Source organism: Lithobates pipiens, unplaced genomic scaffold (genome assembly GCF_037356315.1).
Source record: "Lithobates pipiens isolate NorthernLeopardFrog02 unplaced genomic scaffold, aLitPip1_a1.2 Scaffold_28, whole genome shotgun sequence".
NCBI classification, from domain to species: Eukaryota; Metazoa; Chordata; class Amphibia; order Anura; family Ranidae; genus Lithobates; species Lithobates pipiens.
In genome coordinates, this window is record NW_027507789.1 from 39210520 (window position 1) to 39231812 (window position 21293).

The 21293-nt window shown below is 42.3% G+C and overlaps 1 protein-coding gene across 6 annotated transcripts in view; it reads right to left on the reverse strand.

Moving 5' to 3' along the window:
• Window positions 1–1753: 1753 nt before the first annotated feature.
• The window catches only part of ARHGAP40 (Rho GTPase activating protein 40), a 108925-nt gene continuing 89385 nt past the window's right edge, over window positions 1754–21293 (reverse strand). For all 6 annotated transcript variants that reach the window (XM_077459118.1, XM_077459120.1, XM_077459117.1 and 3 more), the window contains 10 exons: window positions 18265–18430; window positions 16289–16380; window positions 15968–16045; window positions 13636–13795; window positions 11196–11278; window positions 9645–9851; window positions 7500–7634; window positions 4289–4449; window positions 2502–2557; window positions 1754–2380 (listed from right to left, as the gene is read on the reverse strand). In XM_077459118.1, the coding sequence (XP_077315244.1) occupies window positions 2274–2380; window positions 2502–2557; window positions 4289–4449; window positions 7500–7634; window positions 9645–9851; window positions 11196–11278; window positions 13636–13795; window positions 15968–16045; window positions 16289–16380; window positions 18265–18430 (1245 nt within the window). In that variant the 3' untranslated portion in view covers window positions 1754–2273. The remainder of the gene's footprint in view (window positions 2381–2501; window positions 2558–4288; window positions 4450–7499; window positions 7635–9644; window positions 9852–11195; window positions 11279–13635; window positions 13796–15967; window positions 16046–16288; window positions 16381–18264; window positions 18431–21293) is intronic.

Genomic DNA, 21293 nt, shown 5'->3' on the forward strand with positions numbered 1-21293 from the left:
GGGCGCCCTAATGGACAGGCCACCACTGTTCTATTCCCTGCTTTGCAGAAACACAGAATCCATCGTCAGAATGGTGATCTGCCTTGTTTACATAGGCAGATCCCTGTTCTGTTTAGTTTACCAACGACTGGCAGGTGTCGGAGGGCATTGAGTGCCCGACACCTGCAGATTGGCTTCTGCTGTGAATTATCACAACAGAAGCGGCACGCCTCCTGCAGGTGGAAGTGCAAGATCACCGTCCTCTTGGATTGCAGACGGGGAGACAAAAAGGCAAATGACAGGGGTCAACGGACAGGCTCCATACCCCATTACCTCTCCCTCCCCCCCGCTCCCAGCCAAAACTGGCTGTTAATATGCTGGTCTCATGAGGCATTTCCTGATGGGGACCCAAACTTGTCACACATTTTCTACCCTCCTTCCCCTGCATACCCTGATTAACGCTCTTTATTTGATGAAGGGGTAATAGAGCCTAGATGTGTCTCCTCAATCAGGGTGCTGCTATGGAGGGTTTCTGGACCTTTGCTTGTATTCCTATCTGCGGTACATATGTACGTATCCCTATCTGCAGTACATATGTACGTATCCCTATCTGCGGTACATATGTACGTATCCCTATCTGCGGTACATATGTACATATTCCTATATGCTTTTTGACCCTCTGTGGTGCTCTGGCGCATACTCTTATTAAATACCTGGGCCCACTCTGAGCCTTTTCGATCTATAGGCCTCCCCCAGTGCACCGTCCCAGATGTTGGTCCTCTGTTACCTGGTTCCTATTTTTGATCTTTGTTTTATGTTCTTTGTTACATTTTTAGTTTGGCTGGCTCTCTCATTGCCTATCATACGTTTCTCGTTGCTACCATCCCCCGCATCTCCAACTATCTTGTTTCTGCTTTTGACCAATTGCTGTTAGCTCTGAACAGCCTCTAATGCTCCAACCACCCCCAATTAGGGCAGACGGTGAAGGCTTTACCTGTGCTTAACCAGGGTCCTCAGCTTAAAGTGGAAGTAAACTCCCCTATCGTTTTCAGCCAAAGAAGCTACCATCTTTGCCTCTGTTTAATCTTCAACTGCTATGGTGCTGCACATGTGATTCGTTATGACACCAGCCATTGGATAGTTTGGCTGAGAGCACAGCCAATGTGCAGTTAGCATTCCCGGCATGCCTTTTTTTTTTTTTTTTTTTTTAACTGTTTAAATCGATGGGTTTACTTCCACTTTAACTGCATTGTAGACAGACTATTCCCTCCCCCACCTCCCTCTACTCCCTCCTTTCCTTGTTCCCCCCCCCCCCCTCTTCCCAGTACCTCTGTTCTCTCCACTCCCCGTCTCTTGCCCAGGGAGGATCTCCCGGCTGGGGTTCTTCCCCACACTTTATTGTGCCCACTCGCAGACCAAAGGGCAATATGGGTCTCCTTAAGGTCACCTCCCTGCGTGCGCGTGGTCTTAACACTCTGGAAAAACACTCTCAGCTGTTGGCTGACTTGCACAAAATGACGACAAATGCAAGGAGCATTCTTCTGGTTGACCATCATAATAATAATATGAGTTGTAGCTAAAGTAACTTCTGGCAGGGGCCCCCTGAGACCAGAAAGTGTTATTTTGAGGGTTCCTCTGTGTTGAAAAGGTTGAGAAAGGCTGCTCTATACTCATGGCCGGTTCCCTCGAACAAGAAAGGAAACATAAAATAGGTATTTTTTCTCTTTTTCAATAATACGATGGAAACAAGACACTCTTTTACCATACTGAAACATTTTCAGCAAATTCACGTTTTTTTAATTAACGTATTTAAATACGAAGGTAACAAAAATAGATCTAAAAAATTACTTACAACAAAGAGGCTAGCTCTGCGTCAACTCATACAATCAGCACATACGTCTGTACAGTCCATTAGGAGGGAGTGTTTAAAATCCAGGGAGGGTGTAACAGAAAGGGATATGGCGCCCTCTGGTGGTGCAACTTCTTCCTATTGTTTTTCTGTAAGCATATTCACATTTTACATTTTGAAAATAAATACTAGCTTCTTGAAATTGGCACTATAGTCAGTAACACAAGAAAGCACGTGTCTCTGATAACTCCGATAGTGACCCAAGACCAGATACTTTGCCACTTACGTCGCGCCCATAAGGCAAAAATTGTCCCGTCAGTGATCAAATAGGTTTGTTGAATCCCTTTACATTGCACTACGAGCTGGTTTCTGGACATGTGGAGCTGGAAAATATCCAGTATTCTGTATATACATCACAGTAGATGAAGTGATCAACAGTCCTGTCCTATAAAATAGGCGTAGGAGGGGGGCTGGGTTTGATCACCCATTCTCCATTAGGGTTAGCATTGTACAAGTCCAGCATGTAGGTATCATGATCCAAGCAGTGTTCACCTGTAGGTAGATATCAGAAAGACACATGTAAGGACATTTCATTTTTTTTTTTTTTTTTTTTTTTTTACTTTTCACATTTCGAATCAATAGTCATCCTGCAAGGTGAAGAAAGCATACTTACAGATGTTCCCTCCTACTTCATAAAGCTCCACATTAGGAAACTCAAAGGCACCATTACTGGAAGAGAAAACATGAGTTCAGCAAAGCAATAATAACTACATAAATATAACAAGACAGGATGATAACATCTAGGATAGGCCAATGATAATTCATTTTAAAATGGAAGAACAATAATAATACTTTTACATAATTTATGGTTTTACTGGGAAGTGCCGTTGCTCCAGAGCTAAGTAAATGAGGTAAAGATTCATTTTGTAAAGAATACCCAATCATATGCCAGGAAAATAAAAGAACAGCATTTTTGCTTGCACGTGATTGGACAACAGAAACCAGGAAAGCTCCCCCCCCCGATGCAACTGCACTTGCAAAGTGCACAGTCTACTTGCCTATAGTAAATCCACCTTTTATTGTTTAACTACATGGCAAACTTTTAGTTTTAAATAGTGGAGAAGAATTAGAACACCTGTCAGGTTTTTAGTGCTATCTGTACCCCCATTAGGGAGGTTCACCTTCTCCATTTGCCCAGTTTACCATTATTAAAGACAATGAAAGTGATAGAAAATCCCAGATTTTAGGTCACCAGAACAAGGTGGATGAAAAATCTGCCAATGGGGACACTAGTTCTGGTCACCCTGAAGACAACCAGGGATTCTATCATATTGGAGGGATTTCTTCTAATTTCCTGTTTGACTATGAGACAGGAAGTGAAGGGAAATCTCCCCAAAATGGGACACAGATGAGAAGGAAAAAAAAAAAAAAAAAAAAAAAAAAAAAACTTACAGAAGATAGAACCCTCTTTTACTCAAATGCAAAAAAAAAAAAAAAAAACATTTTGCCTTTAGTTTGTCTTCAACCATAGCATTCCCCCAGTACCCCTTTACAGGCGTCAAAACAGCATCTCATATTGTACAGTAGCTGCAGCAGCTACAAGTACTGTGTAGCTGCTGACCTTTACCTTTTCAGGAATCTAGCACAGTCCTCACCCGAGCCGATTCTTTGGGTGTAAGTTCCAGCATCTTAATGGAAACTGGCAGTGAAGCCTTGGAGCTTCACGGATGGTTTTCTACTCTGCATGCGCAAGCCGTGCTGCGTTTTGTTAATTGTCCTGCAGTCTTCTGGAACCTAGGATGTGTCCCAGAAGGCTGCAGGGGACGGGGGGAGGGGGCTGAACTTCTGGCTTAGATCACCACAGCACATATGTCAGGAAGCGGGAACAGGTACCTGTCAAAACCAAGTACCCGCTCCCCCCCAAAAAGTGCCAAATGTGGCATTGAGAGGGTGAAAGAGGAGTCAAACAAGTGGAGCTTTCCCTTTAATGCAGGGTAGAAGGTGCTTCTGTTCATCACCAAGTTGGCAGAACCAAATGGTGCTGTGCATGTACAGTTTCTTCTCATTAGGTCCAAATGGGAAAAGCTTACAACTTAGAAGACTTCCATTACAGCCTGTGAGCAGTGCCATGTGGCCCCCACAAGCTCAGAGAAGAACAGGAGTACTGCCTGGCACAGCATAAGCCATTACTCCTGGATAGTATTCAGTAAATTCATTCCTAATTTTTCTGTGTCTTTATTTATATTCTTCTATTTTTCCACATTTACAAGCCAACCAAACTGCCAAACAAAAGAACCGTGGCACAAACCCTACTGGTGCCAGGGGTGTTTACAACAGTTAACTTCGTTGCATTTTTAAAACGCTTTAGGCTGTTCCAAATCCTTTCACTGCTACTTTCAACAGCTGTTCCTTTTATGTTGTCTTTGTGCTGTATTTATGTATATGAACTGTGATATATACCATTTGATCAAGCTCACAGTTCTGATCATCTGGCAGTTACGCTGGGCTAAGTGTTCTTGGAACTTCTTCAAGACATCTGCTGCACGTGTGCCTTCATCCAGTCGAATAGCCAGGGTGTCTTTAATAAATACTGCAGCTTGGATCTTCACTTGCTTACAGGGCTGGAGAAGGAATGAAAAGATGTAATGAGAAAGGGGTATGTAGGCTGGGAATACACTGTATTCATGAAGTGCGTCATATAGCATGGTACTAGTTTTGACTGGATGGTACGATAGCAGCTCTAACCCAAAAGCAGGCCTAAAGGAACTCATATTAGAGAACAGTGAACTTTCATGGTTTTAATCAGGGGTCTCCAACTTTCTAAGCAAAGGGATGGTTTAAAGTCCTTCAAGCTTTAAGGGTCCCAGACTGTGGCCTGCAGGAGTAGAAAATGCCCCCACTGTCGGTGGCAGCAAACAATGCCCCATCATTGGTTTTAGTTGTAGGAATAGTGCCCCATCAATGGTGCCAGTAGGAGGAACAGTGTCCCATCTTTGCTGTCAGCTGGAGGAATAGTGTGCAAAGGGTCAGTTAAAACAAGCAAAGGGCCACATCCGGCCCCCAGGCCGCAGTTTGGAGACCACCGGATTAAATCACTAGGCTTCTTCTAGTTCTTGGTAGCTGTCACTAGAATAAGCAGAACATGCTCACTGTACTGATGGCTGCAAGGCACTGGAAGGAGCGAGCCATCCAAGGGCTGGAAATGTCCATCTTTATTGACGTTAATGTCTTCCATAAAGTATATCTAAACTCAAAATCTTCTTTTTTTGGATTAGAATTTTGAAGTGATTAAAACCTGTCATTTTTTTCTGCCATTTGTGTTCACTTGGGGAGATTTCTATCTACGTCTTGTTCAGTAGACCTATAGGAAGTGGGAGGAGATACCGCCAAAGTAGGGGAAATCCCTCAGTTGTCGGCAGAACTCTATTCCTGTTCTGGTTAAAACTCAGAATTTTGGATTTTAGTCCCAACGACATTGGTCTTTTTGGACTGTCTGTCCCCAGTGGGGACCAGGACAGCAATAAAAAAAACTCCTCCCTTTATTCACAGCTTAAAACCTTTTTTTTTTTTTTTTTAAATACACTTTAGAATCTAGCATTTCTGGAGGGCATCTACTGAATACAAAGAAGTTCAGACCAGGGGCATCGCTGGACATGAGAGGCCTGAAGAGGCAGTACTGACAGCTAACAGATGTAGTTTCTCGGGAACCAAAGTTTGGGAAACACCTTTTCTAGTATTTACACATTGCCACAAGTATATAAATACAGCCAAAATACATTAGCATTATTTTTTTAACGATGTTGACCCAGAAATAAAAGTGCACAGATAGACATAAATTTAGGCCCCTTTCACACAGACGATCCGTTCAAGTCCGCCTGTCAGTTTTTTAGGCGGACCTGAATGGACACTCCATAGAGGTCTATGGAGGCATGGATGTCAGTGGTGACATGTCCGCTGACATCCTACCCGCTCCAATCCAAAAAAGTGTGACAGAGGAAAAAACTATTTTTTCATCCGTCTGCGGATCGGATGACGGACTCTACGGTCCGTCTTCATCCGATACCCCATAGAGGAGAGGGGTGCTCTGACAGGTCCGTCCTTGCACAGTGTGCAGAGACAGACCTGTCATCTGCCTGCTCAGCGGGGATCGACGGAGCGATCCACCGCTCACCAGAGCGGGCTCCGTACAAGGACACGTCCGTGTGAAGGAGCCCTAACATGTTCCTTCAGCAGAGTGCCTCTGATTTTATAAGTCTTGGAGTTTCCCTTACCAATAGTGTGAATGTATAGGGCATGCCGCTCATTAAGATATCGCTACTACTTTGTCGGTAACTTCAAGTCAATTAGACTAACTATAGTAGCCTTTTAGCTCAAAGGAAACCTGGAGGCTGGCATGGCTGACTTCTCGTTCTGTGAAGGATGCATGGCTGTCATGATGGCCCTCTGAGGACTTCACTACTTTCGAGTCATTAACCCAGAACATGTATGCATATCAGGACTTCTGACTTTCAAGACCTACATACTTATTTCTCCTGGTCAGTGGCTCAAAGTATCAAAGCCAGAGGGTCAGTATATATATTCAGGCACTAGCACTTTCAGATGGATGGCAGCTCTGCATATTTTGCTTAGAGACGGTTCACTTTAACCGCTTCCGGAGCAGCCGCCGCCATTTTACAGCAGCAGGCTGGCTCCCCTGAGCGAAATCACGTTACTGTACGTGATCTTGCAGGGTCCACATATAAAAGGCGCGTGCACACGCTGCACAGCGGGTGTGCCGATGCTTGTGGCTGGCGGTCGCGATGACCGCCGGCCACCAGCGATCATGACCAGGGGACACAGAACAGGGACGAGTGTGTGTAAACACACACTTCCCTATTCTGACAGGAGTGATAGATCGTGTGTTCCTATTAGCTAGGAACCACGATCTGTCACTTCCTGTAGTTAGTCCCCCCCCTTTAGTTAGAATCACCTCCCAGGTTACACAGTTAACCCCTTCACCGCCCCTAGTGTTAACCCCTTCACTGCCAGAGACATTTTTACAGTAATCAATGCATTTTTAATCTGATTGCTGTATTAATGCCAATGGTTCCAAAAATGTGTAAAAATTGTCTGATATGCCCACCATAATGTCGCAGTCATGATAAAAATTGCAGATCGCCGCTATTAGTAGTAAAAAACAAAACAAAAAAAAAAACACAACAATAAAAATGCTATAAATCTATCCCCCATTTTGTAGACGCTATAACTTTTGCATAAACTAATCAATATACGCTGATTGCGGTTTTTTTTAACAAAAATATGTAGAAGAATACATATGGGCCTAAACTGAGGAAAAAAAATATGTTTTTTTTTTTTTTAATATAATTTTGGGGGATATTTATTATAGCAAAAAGTAAAAAATAATGCTTTTCAAAATTGTTGCTTTTTTTGTTTATAGCGCAAAAAGCACCAAAAGAAAGCTCGATTTGTGGGGAAAAAGAGGACATCAATTTTGTTTGGGTACATCATCGCACGATTGTGCAAATCGCGTCAGTTAAAGCGACGCAGTGCCAAATCGCAAAAAGTGCTCTGGTCAGGAAGGGGGTAAATTCTTCCGGGGCTGAAGTGGTTAAACAAAGCTTTAGATAATCCACTAAACTTCCTTTCCCCATTTCCTGTGCACTGCACATACCTCAGTCTGAATTTTCTCTGGCTTTTCCTTGTCAGGTTGGATTTTTCGTAGGAAGTTGAGCAGTCGACGGTCATTGAATCTCTTACTGCTATTCTCATTCAATTTGCGGACCTGAGACAGCAGAAAGGTTGGGACCTGGGAAATACCATGAGATTGACAATATAACAGCCAAATAAATAAACATATGGAGAACAATCACAAACTATCTGTTCTACAGCCATGGCCAAAGGTTTTGAAAATTACCCATATATTCATTTTCACAAAGTCTGCTGCTTCAGTGTTTTTAGATATTTTTGTCAGATGTTATTTACGAAGGTATACCGAAGTATAATTACAAGCATTTCATAAGTGTCCAAGGCTTTGATTACATTAAGTTTATGCAAGAGAGTCAATATTTTCAGTGTTGACCCTTCTTTTTCAAGACCTCTGCAACTTGCCTTGGCATCCTGTCAATGAACTTGGAGTTTGTCAGAATTTGTTTTTTTTTTGTTCACCTGCCTCTTGAGGATTGACCACAAGTTCTCAATGGGATTAAGGTCTGGGGAGTTTTCTGGCCATGGACCCAAAATGTTTTTTTTTCGCCAAGCCACCTATTTATCACTTTTGCCTTATGGCAAGGTGCTCCATCATGCTGCAAAAGGCACTGTTTGTCAAACTGTTTTTGGATGGTTGGGAGAAGTTGCTCTCAGGGGATGTTTTTGTACCATTCTTTATTCATGGTTTTGATCTTAGGTAAAATTGTGAGTGAGCCCACTCCCTTGGCTGAGATCAAACCCCAAAAATGAATGGTCTCAGCATACATTACTATTGGCATGATGCAGGACTGATGGTAGCGCTCAACTTTTCTTCTCTGGAGAAGGTTTTTTTCCGGATGCCCCAAATAATCGGAAAGGGGAATTCATCAGAGAAAATTACTTTACCCCAGTCCTCAGCAGTCCAATCCCTGTACCTTTTGCAGAATATCAGTCTGTCTCTGGTGTTTTTCCTGGAGAGAAGTGGCTTCTTTGCTGCCCTTCTTGACACCAGGCCATCCTCCAAAAAGTATTCGCCTCACTATGCATGCCGATGCACTCACACCTGCCTGCTGCAATTCCTGAGCAAGCTCTGCACTGATGGTGCCCCAATACAGCAGCTGAATCAACTGTAGGACTTTTTTGGGCACCCTGAAGCCTTCTTCACATATGCAATAGAAATGTTTTTTTATGGGATCAAATTCATTTTCATGGTAAAGAGGGACTTTGCAATTAATTGCAATTCACCTGATCACTCTTCATAACAATCTGGAGTATATGCAAATTGCATCATTAAAACTGAGGAAGCAGACTTTGTGAAAATTAATATCTGTGTCATTCTCAAAACTTTTGGCCATGGCTGTACATGTTTTCTGTAAAATATTAGTACATAATGAAAGTTAAGTTACAATCCAATTAGCATGCTGTCATTGAAAACTATAGATGTAGTAGTGTCTCTGGAATAACTAATCAGCTTTCCGCATGTAAATGTATGAATTGCATGCATAGACCTGCTCCTCAGTGGCAAGAAGATTTTTTATTTTAATGATTCAAAGCTGGAGTTTTCCTTTAAAACTTCAAATATTTATAAATGCTAGTATGAAGGTAAACCTTCTTTAATCATTTGCAAATGACGATAATCTAAAAGCAATTATTCATGGCAGCAAACTCCAGCCTTGCTCAGGCCGCGTACACACGCGGGGACTGTTCGCTCAACTTTGTCCGTCAAACAGTTTCAGCGGACAGTCCGCTCAAAATTAGCATGGACGGACTTGCCCACACACGACGAACGAACAGTCCGCTGAAACCGTGCGCGATGACGTGAACGGCACGTACGACGGGACTAGAAAACGACGTCCTATACACTGCAATGCAAACTTCGGCGTGTAAATCCTTTCTGAGCATGCGCGGAACTTAGTTTGACGAACAAGCCTACACACGAGGGGACTGTTCGCTGAAACAAAGTTTCAGCGGACAGTTTTTCGGAATTTCCGAAAAACTTGGTTCAGCAGACTGTCCGCTGAAACTGTCCGCTGAAAGCCCACACACGGGCGGACTGTCCGCCGAAACACTGTTCAGCGGACAAAGTTGAGCGAACAGTCCCCGCGTGTGTACGCGGCCTCAGAGTACTCACCGTCCATAGAAGATCTTGATAATGCACCATAGCCATTACCAAACCAGCCACTCCCTCTGCCAATTGCTTTTCACCACCTTCTGGGCCTTTGCAGTTGTTCCCTCGATACAAGAAGAGATTAGGCGCCATTATGGTGGCAATGTTCCACAATGACATGAGATTGCTCTTCTCTAGAGATGCCACTTTGCTGAGGAACTCCAACAAGGCCTGGGTTCCAAAAGCAATACAAAGTCATTGTTACAGAGTGAAAAATAAAGGCAGAATGGAACTAAAGACAAACATAATAATTAAACTAGAGCATATTGTATAATCTTGGGAAAAGGTCTAGGGCTATTTTAAACATACTATCTAGAGAAAGCCAAGTCAAAATTAAAAATGTAATAACGTAATGGAGAATCACTAAACCAGATTAGTAAAGAATTCTGATAAAACAGACAGCAGAAACATAGAGCCATGGAGGATCAAGAAAACTGCAGGACACTGGCACTTTACAGTAAGGAACTAGAGGAAACTATTATGTTACTATCAAAGATTCTTAACCAACCGCCACCTATAAAATTATACTTTGGTAGACGTCACATTTAGTAGTCTTTGGTTAACATCTTTAGAGTAGGAATGCAAGTCATGCTGGAAGGGTAGGTGGAGGTAATTATTCAGCATTCTCAGGATTGGGGAGGACAATGATTATAAAAATTATGGGTGACTGTTATTCAAGAGAGAAGACAAACAGGAAAGAAAGGTTGGACATAAAGTCAGAGTAGTAATTGTGAAAAGTCAACAAAGATGGATGGAAGGAAAAGTAGAAAAGAATCAAGGTAAGAGCGAAAGGGAGGAAAAGAAAGATAGAAATAGAGGAAAGGTGGAAAAGAGGACTAGTAAGAAAGAAAGGAAGGATAGAAAAAAGGTAGCAAGTAATGAAGGAATGGAAAGGAATAAAGAAGGGTGGCAAGTAAGGAAGAGAAGGATGAAGAGTGCAGAAGGGTAGGAAAGGGTGGGGAAGGGAAAATGGTAGGTAAGAAAAGGGCCTATGGATAGCATCTCCTGTCAGAGATTTTATCCAGGAGCTTTTGTTTTGAGTCCCATGGATACTTTTGCTATATTGCTCTTGAGATGATCTTTTGGCCCACTTGTTGGCTTGCTTATTTATATAAAAAAGTAAATGTGGGAAGAAAGGTTGGAGAGATACGAAAGATGGGAAGGAGGGAAGGAAGGATTGGATTGAAGAGTAGAAAGGATGGAGGATGGGAAAGAATAGGAAAGGTTAAGAAAGGAAAGGAAAAGAAGAGAGGGGAGGTCAGGAAATATAGAAAGAAGAGGGAGGAAAGAAAGAAGAAAAAGGGTACAACATTTAATATATTAAATTACATGGGAACAAAACCCTTCCCCAATTCGGATTAATCTATGAATTCAAAAAAGGCGAAGGACAATGAAACAAGGAAAGTCAGCTCAACAGTGACATACAGTAATCCTATTTACCATCACCCTGTGCCAACGCTGCTCCAAAATCCCGACAGAAATAGAAGTACGGGGCCTAGACCATTAAACACTTACCTTTAAGGTACAGCGGTTTGCCTCTGGAAGGATCAGTATAAGCAGGTTGAGAGCTTGGAGCCTTTGTTTGAGATTTGAAATCTCTATGTAAAAAGAAAAACAAAACAGAACATTCAGCTACTTTAGGCTGATGTGATGGGTACAGTCAAAGAATTGGAGTTATATCGTATTTAATTGGTGTATAACATGCAACTTCATTTTAAGAGGGAAGTTTCAGGAAAAAAAAAAAAAAAACCTTACATTTTAAATAAAGAACTTTGAAGCAAAATAAGGGTCAGTGCCCTTCAATGCAGCCTTATTAGTGCCCATATGCAGCCTTGTCAATGCCCATCTGCAGCCTCACTAGTGCCCATCAATGAAGCTTGATCAATGCCCATCTGCAGCCTCACAATTGTCATCAATGCAGCCTGAACAATGCCATATGCAGCCTCACAATTGCCCACCAATGCCCATTTGCAGCCTCATAATTGCCCATCAACACAGCTTGATCAATGCCCATCTGCAGCCTCACAGGTGCCATCAATGCAGCCTGACCAATGCCCATCTAGAGCCTCACCTGAGATTACTGCTGCTTTGGAGATGGGAGGGACAAGCGCCACCAGATTACATACAGCGAGAATCTCCTATTTACCTGGCTGCCTCTTTACTACAAAGTTCTGCCTCCTGGACCAGCTTCTATCATAGACAGAACAGTGGTCCAATGCTGGTCCAGGAGACGGGACTTATTACAGAGGCTGCCGAGTAAACGGGAGATTCTCGCTGAATGTGATATGACGGCCCTAGTCCCACCCCCTGCCTGTTCCCTCCTAGGCAGCCCAAATTGAAGTATCAGCGTATAACACACAGACACACTATTTGCTCCCCACACACAATTAAAAAGTGCGTGTTATACACCAATACGGTATATTTCATTTAAATATTTATTTGTCTCTGTAGATTTTGAAATGTCAAGAAACTATTCATACAGACTTGTAAAAGTGTTGCTTTCGTTTAAGCATGTCTTCTACCAAGTACTAGTTGAGTAGAATGGCCAGTGCAAGGAACAGTTAAAAATATACAAAGTCTATTTGTGTAATATACCCCTTAAAATGCATCTTTTATTTTGACATTTGCAACGACTTCACCATCTGGTAAAATCTCTCAGTTAAAGGAAATTTATATTTTCAGATATACAGTAAATAAAACAGATACGCTTCATATAGAACTATGTTCAGTATGTAGGTGCGCCAATAAAAAAAAAAAAAAAAAAACACATGGCAGTTAAAACTTTTTTTTATGCAGAACCTGTTTCCGGTTTGCAGTGCTACATATTGGATGGGCTTTATGGTTTATCCTGACAAAACAATTCTATAGCTGACCACACATGTGGCAAATTGATATTGTGGTTGAACTTCCAATTGGTAGCAATTGAAGCCATAAAAGGTGGTTTCACTCAACAAAAACATGGGATCAAAATTGCCCGAATCAATTCAAACCCAATGGAAAAGCCGAATTGCTTTCTGATGTTTAAAAAAATAAATAAAAAAAAATAAAAAAAAACACATGCAATACATCTCTGCAAGACATGCATATTCCCCCATATTTTATGCATTTAAAGACCCTGCAAGTACAGAAAAATACTTATCTAATTATGGGGTACTTTGTTGCAGTAAGGGAGCTTAAGCACCATATAGCAATATGGTGTGACCAAATCCCCATATTTTGTGAAAATGTTTAGGTGTTTTAAATAGCCTTGCAGGAGGTAAATGTATTTTTTGCATGTGTGCACTGTAATATTTTGTTCGGCTTTATGGTCTTATGGCTGCACCAGCTTTAATGCATCTTTTAGGGTGTGCCCCCCAAATATCTCATTTGTCTATTATACACAACAATTTTTGCTCTGTAGGAGCTACAGTTTCCAGAAAAATGTTTACATCCAACACACTTCCAAGTGTCAGATGGATGTCCCTCTCCTTTGCGCTATGGTTCCATCCATCACTATAGGGACACAGCAGTGTCAGAGGCCAACATATGGAGCCACAACATGTGGCGTGGGACGCAGGACCTAACAATTCGGGTGTATCAAAAGTGATGATTCTGCTGGAGGCCATAGGTCTTGAACAGAGTGGTGATCATAGGAACAGACAGTATAGTATAAGCAGTTTTTTTTTTTGCTTACACATCGTGGTCACTTAAAAAAACAAACAAACAAAAAAAAAACACAACAGTATAAAAAAAGGACTCCCACAATGTATTGACAAAAAAAACAAAAAAAAAACACACAACTTCCCTTTAACAAAATCTAAACAGCCATCATCATAATTTCACTTTTGCATCTCCAAACTTTATGTCAAGGAAAGTTCCCATGAATTTGTGAAGAATTGAATATTTATCCCCACAAACACCTATAGCAATGTTTACTCCTATTCCGCAGAGCATTATAGTAAAACAGATTGCTCACTTTGTACAGCAGTGAAAGCCGGCAGATACTCTGCAGTGAGAAGGGGGGCAGGCAGCTCTCGGAGGAACAGCTTCAGGAGCCCGGCGACATCATGTGGATTAACTTCATCCCAAGAAAAGAGGCCGGCATAGAAATTCCTCTCCAGGCGCTGCTGTAAGGACTGAAACCAGAGCAGCAGAATGATATAAAACTGCAGCGATGATAACAAGCAGTGCATAAAATACAAATTGTCATTAGAGGGAATAGATTTTTTTTTTCTATATGGATAAGAAGGCAAAAATGGTCTACAATAGACGTGCTGGATAATTTTCACCTTGGCAAAAACTAAAAAAAAAAAAAAAAAAAAAAAAAAAATACGGTTCTTTAATTTTTTTATTTTTTTTTTTGTTTCATTAATATTACAATAGTTTCCCACCTTCTACAAGGAGGCCATAATAAATGGAATCGCCTTTTTCACATTAAGATTTGTCAATTATCTGTTTGTTCAACAGCAATGGTCACCAAACTGCAGCCTGGGGGCCACATATGGCCCTGTGCTTGCCTACATCTGGCCCCGAGGGCACTGTTCTTTCCACTGATACCAATGATGGGGCACTATTCCTCCCACTGATACCAATGATGGGGGAATTTTTCCTTTCATTGACACCATTGACGGGGTGCTATTCCTTCCCCCGACACCAACGATGGGGCGCTATTCCTCCCCACTGACACCAATGATGGGGGAAATTTTCCTTTGAGGGGGTGCTATTCCTTCCACCGACACCAATGATGGGGGCACTATTCCTCCCCACTGACACCGATGGGGGAAATTTTCATTTCATTGACGGGGCGCTATTCCTCCCACCGACACCAAATGATGGGGGCACTATGCCTCCCCCACTGACACCAATGATGGGGGCACTATCCCTCCCCCACTGACACCAATGATGGGGGCACTATCCCTCCCCCACTGACACCAATGATGGGGGCACTATCCCTCCCCCACTGACACCAATGATGGGGGCACTATCCCTCCCCCACTGACCCAATGATGGGGGCACTATCCCTCCCCCACTGACACCAATGATGGGGGCACTATCCCTTCCCCATTGACACCAATGATGGGGGAAATTTTCCTTTCATTGACACCATTGAAGGGGTGCTATTCCTTCCACCGACACCGACAATGGGGAGCTATTCCTACCAACGATGGGGCACTATTCCTCCCACTGACACCAATGATGGGGCACTATTCCTCCCACTGATGACAACAATGGAACATCATATGGAGTAATACAGGCTCACAACATTATACACTGCACAAGTGTTATGACTAATGTCCATGTAGATAAATACATTTTATGCAACTTGGGTGTGTATAAAGATGTAATAAACAATTTCTTACTCCTGTATGTACACATTTATTGTGTTATGATTGTACATGTCTAATAAAATGTTTTATTTCATTATTTTATCTTTTTTTTACCAAGTTTCCGGTATCTTTCACGTTCCTCATATAAAGTGCCAAGTACCCCCTTTTTCTATTATAAAATTAGGGATGGAGGCACCTATTTAGGTGCCTCATTTAAAGTCCCAAACACCTCCACCTTTAGTTCAACAGGACACTATTCCTCCCACTAACACAATGATGGGGCAGTACTCTTCCCATTGACACCAACAATGAGACATTATTCATCCCACTGATATCGACAATGGGGCACTATTCTCACGAATGCCAATGATTGGGCACTATTCCTTCCACTGACTCCAACAATGGGGTACGATTAACAAACACTTGACAAAGAAATTAAATTTTAGATGATACCAGCTCTTTCTTTGAAGGATACAAAGATTATTAATGCTCCTGACTGCTTGTCATGATAAAGTATAAAACCACTAAGCAAAACACATATTGTTTTTATAAAAAAAATAAAAGTAGAAAGCTTTTTGTCCTGTTAAGGTACATGTACATCTGTTGTGTGTGAATGAGGGCAAATATGAATGGTATTAGGCTAATTTCTTTCCAGGTTGAATGTTTTTCATTCATACGGAATTGCATGAATCTGGAAAATACCGAATTAAGGCTACTAGATGGAGCTGATGATAAAAACGTATTGAATATGATTGTCAGCTCCATATATTGGTCATTATGCAGATTTTTTCAATTCACTCTATTCTGTATGAATGATAAACATTCGACCTGGAGAGAAACAATAGCCTACTAACATTCGTTTTTGCACCCAATCCTGCAGAACAAAAAATGTACAGTTATTTCTGTTTATTTATTTTTATTTAATTTCATAAATAAGGCAATAAAATAAAGCAGCCACTTCTATTACAAACAAAATGTTACCTTAATTCGAGCCTGTGAGCCAGATATCCTTAAAATACCCTGGACATCTATGCCCTTCTTTTCCAAACATGTGAGAATCTGCAGGAAGGACAACAAAAAGCCTCAATTTCAGTTATTGCCACAAATCAGCCACTGCTCCATTTAATACTATCATGAATTTAATGATCATTTGTGGTCTGGATTTTTCCAGATTTTAGTGTGGCAATACAGCCACAAGTCGGGGGTAGGAATTAAGAAAACATGCTCCATCCGTTCAGTAATACCCAAAATGCATTTTAATTTTGTTGTACACAGTTATAAAGTTAACCAAGGAGAACTCACCGCCTGAAGGATAAGTGGGACCTGCGTATTGGAAATCACCCTGCGGTCCTGTTCCAGTAAACCTGTAAGCGGCACCCCAAAAAGTTTGCTTTCTAACATGGGAAAAAATACACAAGAAATAAAATGTAAGGGCCAACAAATAAAATAACTAAAAGACAACAAAGATATAAAACAAGAGAGAAACAGGTCAGTAAAATAGAGGCTCCAATTGTAAGGCTGCACTGAGATCCAAGTTGCTAACAGAGCACACTAAGCAGAGGAAAGAGACTACTACTTGATTTTTCAGTACTTTGGTTTTTCTTTATTTGTATTGATTATTAATGATGTTCAGGACTGAAAGATAAAATAAAAAAGGTTTTTTTATTCAGCCAGCAGATGGAACTCGTGGCTCATTTTCATGTTTTTACTTTTATGTCCCTATCCGCTTTGCTGGAAAAAAAAAACCTCAGGCAGTGAAAGTGGCCCATACAGGGTTCAAGCAACCGGAGAATGCAATGTTCATAGACAATGATAGTGCCATATAGGCTGTTCTTGACAGATTGATTACCTGAGTGATGGTGTATGAATAGGTAGTGGGCCTTCCTCACTGGCCAACATGCAAGGGTACCCTTCCACACTGAGCAAGGGGGTCCTTCCCTACTGACTACCAGTGCAAGGAGGCCCTTTCCCTCACTGATCACCAGTGCAAGGAGGCCCCTCCCTCACTGATCATCAGTGCAAGAAGGCCCCTCCCTCACTGATCACCAGTGCAAGAAGGCCCCTCCCTCAACAATCACCAGTGCAAGGAGGCCCCTCCCTCAACGATCACCAGTGCAAGGAGGCCCCTCCCTCACCGATCACCAGTGCAAGGAGGCCCCTCCCTCACCGATCACCAGTGCAAGGAGGCCCCTCCCTCACCGATCACCAGTGCAAGGGGGCCCCTCCCTCACCGATCACCAGTGCAAGGGGGCCCCTCCCTCACCGATCACCAGTGCAAGGGGGCCCCTCCCTCACCGATCACCAGTGCAAGGGGGCCCCTCCCTCACCGATCACCAGTGCAAGGGGGCCCCTCCCTCACCGATCGCCAGTGCAAGGAGGCCCCTCCCTCACTGATAACCAGTGCAAGGAGGCCCCTCCCTCACTGATCACCAGTGCAAAGGGGCACTTGCATTGACAATTCATACAAGGGGGACATTTTCCACTGTCCACTTTTGCAAGGGGACACTTCTCCACTATCACTCTGCATAGTGCATTCACCTAACATACTCCTGATTTCAGCACGAGATGTGTGTCTCTTCTTGACATCAGAAGAAGTATTTGCATAATTTTATGATTACTGAAACAACTGTGCCGTACAAATAGGGGAGGGGTGTTAAAGTATCCACTCTGGGTATCAAGTAATTTACGAAGTCTTTGGCCATACTTCCCCTATGGATCACAGTAGTGCAGTGTGTTCTGCAATCCTGTGATCAATTTTCAGCTGTCGTCATAGATCACAGAGCCCGCTGTGACGTCACCGAGAGCCCGTCGCGACGTCACCGAGAGCCCGTCGCGACATCCCCGAGAGCCCGTCGCGACATCCCCGAGAGCCCGTCGCGACATCACTGACAGCCCGCTGTTGGCTGACATCACAGAGCCAGTCCAGGTTCTGAAAAGATCCCGAACATATGGTTGGTATCCACCCAGAAGCCTGGATCGGCGCCTGGATCAACTTCTCAGTGATCCACTGAGAGGCTGAGCCAGCCCTTCCCGTCCCCTCCACAGCCCAGCGCTCCAGTGAGTGCTGGAGGGGAGAGCAGAGAGCCAGTGACTGACAGTCAAGGCTCTCTGTTCAGAGCGGAGGAGGAGAACTCACTGCATAGCCAGCAAGAAACACACGCAGCATCGGATCAAAGGAAATCTAAAGTTCACAATAATATGAACTTAAAACAAACAAAAACTGACCCCACAGCTTTATAGTTTACCCTTAACAAAATGACTACAAAGTAGTTTCCTACCACTAGTTTTACGCTTGGGGGTTTTGTTCCTTTTCAGGTCTAGTTCTAGAACATCACAAAGAGCGGTCAGCTCTATAAGTGCCATTGTGGGCACCTGCTTCATATCCGGTGAAGAAAGGTCCGATACCCGTGTCATCCCAAGCCGTCCCTTTTGGATATGAAAACGCTGTGTAAACAAAGGATATGAATCATATTATCATTTAAATGGAGAGATATATGTAAATATAAATAAAAACATCATAAGATAGTACAGGTTTGCAACCACTTTGTCCCACCACCTTATAGACCCATTCACACTGATGTGATACAACATCACACTAAGATAATGCACGTTAACACAATACAACATGCATTGTGGTTCTATTCATTGAAGATGGCACCCCAATACATTCATACAGCAGGTGCTAAACATGTATAGATGTGGCCAAGTGCGGACCAACAAGCTACAGGCTTGGGAATCAGCAGCGACAACACCAACAGCCAAATCACCTTCTGATTTTTTTTCATAGCACTATAGTGCGAGGAGGCACAGCTTACATGAGGGTGGCAACTCTGCTCTGAATTCAGGAGTAGTGCAGCATTGTTGCCACACCAACATCATTAGCTGCATTAGGCTGATTTCACTGGCAGGCTCAATAAGTGCTTGTAGGACTTTCCAGGGGGACCAAGAAATCCGAAAATGCAGAAGCACTTACAATTAAAGCGGTATTAACCCTTTCATGCCTAAGCCTTTTTCTGACACTTGTTGCTTACAAGTTAAAATCCATATTTTTTGCTAGAAAATTACTTCAAATCCCATATATCGACACTATCTGCCTGGAGTTTGCATGTTCTCCCTTTGCCTGCGTGGGTTTCCTCTGAGTACTCCGGTTTCCTCCCACACTCCAAAGACATGCAGGTAGGTTAATTGGCTTCTGTTCTAAATTTGCCCTAGTATATGAACTAGATAGACTCGTGTCTTTATTCAACCGAACTATATATAATCATATATATATATATATATATATAAAATCATTATATATATATATATATATATATATATATATATATATATATATATATATATATTTTTTTTTTTTTTTATATCTTGAGTTTCATCGATTAGAATGATGCGGCTTTAAATCGTGGCAGTGTGACCCGGGGCTTAGGGATACGATATACAAAATTCCCAATTGCAGAATGTCAAATATCTGAGAACTTACAGTAACTAGAACAGCAGTGGGGCTTGGGTGAGCCTCAAGTTACAAGTTTGTAAGAAAAGTACAAATCATTTGCACAGGCACGGAAGAAGCCATTAGGCTAAAACACCAGGCACACCGCTTAATACACAAAACACATATTTGTGAATTGCATGCCTGCCAAAGAATTTGGCAGGATGTATAAAAACAACACATCCTGGTATAATACTCACCTCACTCCGAGACTAGACAATGAAGGAGCAACAGCACATGGACGACCCCTGACCTGCAGTGGTGAATCAAGGCTGCAGGGGAGCATAGGGATGTGTTCTCCCTCTATTGCATGCTGTTCAGCAAAACTTGTGGCTTGATCTAGATCAGGCCTTCAAAGTAGGCTGACCGCAAACATAATTAGAATAATCCACCTAATTTCAAGTGGTTGTAAACCCTCACATATATCCAGTAAAATGACTGGCATCAGGTGATAAACAGAGATGAAGCAAATCCTCCTACATAAGTTGTACCCATTTATCTTCTCCTCTTTATATCCGTTCAAAGTCCAGAATTTATACAGCTTGTCTGAGTGGGCAGAAAAAAGGGGACAGAGAGCTGAAGTCATAATCTGCAGAATTCAGCAAGGAGCGCTCTAAGAGCTGATTGGAGGGAAGCGACAACCCCCTTTTGCACAGCAGGCAGGAACAGAACTGATGCCGTCAATCAGCTGGAGGTCCCTCCCCTGTCACCTTTTTTCTCTCGGTGCCAGGAAAATGCGTCGGAAGAGATTCATGCTGATAGCAGAGGAAGGAACCAGCAGACAGAAATGACACTTATTGCTCTCAACTGAGACTACTACACACTATAGGAGCAGGGATATGTAATTAGCGGACCTCCAGCTGTTACAAAACTTCATATTTCATGTTTGAGGTTTACAACCAATTTAATGAAAAGTTATGAGTAGAAAATATTGACTTCCAATGTTTAGCACACTTCCCAGGGTCCTATCGTCTTCTAGCCACTTAAATCGGTAGTAAACCCACAGCTTGCCAATCACCGCCGAGGGGGCCGACATGCTCCCCCTGCTTCTCTTCCGGGCTCGCAGGCATGTGCACGGGATTCCTCCACTCCAACACAAGCCGCTGGACCGGACGTCAGAGGCTGCATGAAGGGTGACCATCTCCTAAACTGTGCAGGTTTAGGAGATATTCATTTTACCTACAGTTAAGCCTTATGTTAGGTTTACCTGTAGGTAAAAATGACCAAGCGGGCAATACAACCGCTTTAAGGACCAAGCCTATTTCAGACACTTGTTGCTTACAAGTTTAAATCAGTATTTTTGCTAGAAAATTACCAAGAACCCCCACACACACACACACATATACATATATATATATATATATATATATACATATATATATATATATATATATATATATATATATATATATATATATATATATTTTTTTTTTAGCAGAGACTCTAGAGAATAAAATGGAGATTGTTGAAATATTTATGTCACACCGTATTTGCGCAGAGGTCTTACAAACGCAATTTTTTGGAATAAAAAAAAAAAATTAAAAAAAATAAAAACCAATAGTTAAGTTAGCCCAATTTTTTTCTATAAATGTTACACCAAGTAAATTGATACCCAACATGTCGTTCTTTAAAACTGTGCACGCTCGTGGAACGGCGACAAACTTTAAACCCGTATACATTTTTAAACGTCACCTATGGAGATTTTTAAGTACCAGAGGTACAGGGGAGGTCTTGGGCTAGAATTATTGCACTCGTTCTAATGATCGCGGCGATACTTCACATGTGTGGTTTGAACACCATTTACATATGTGGGGACGC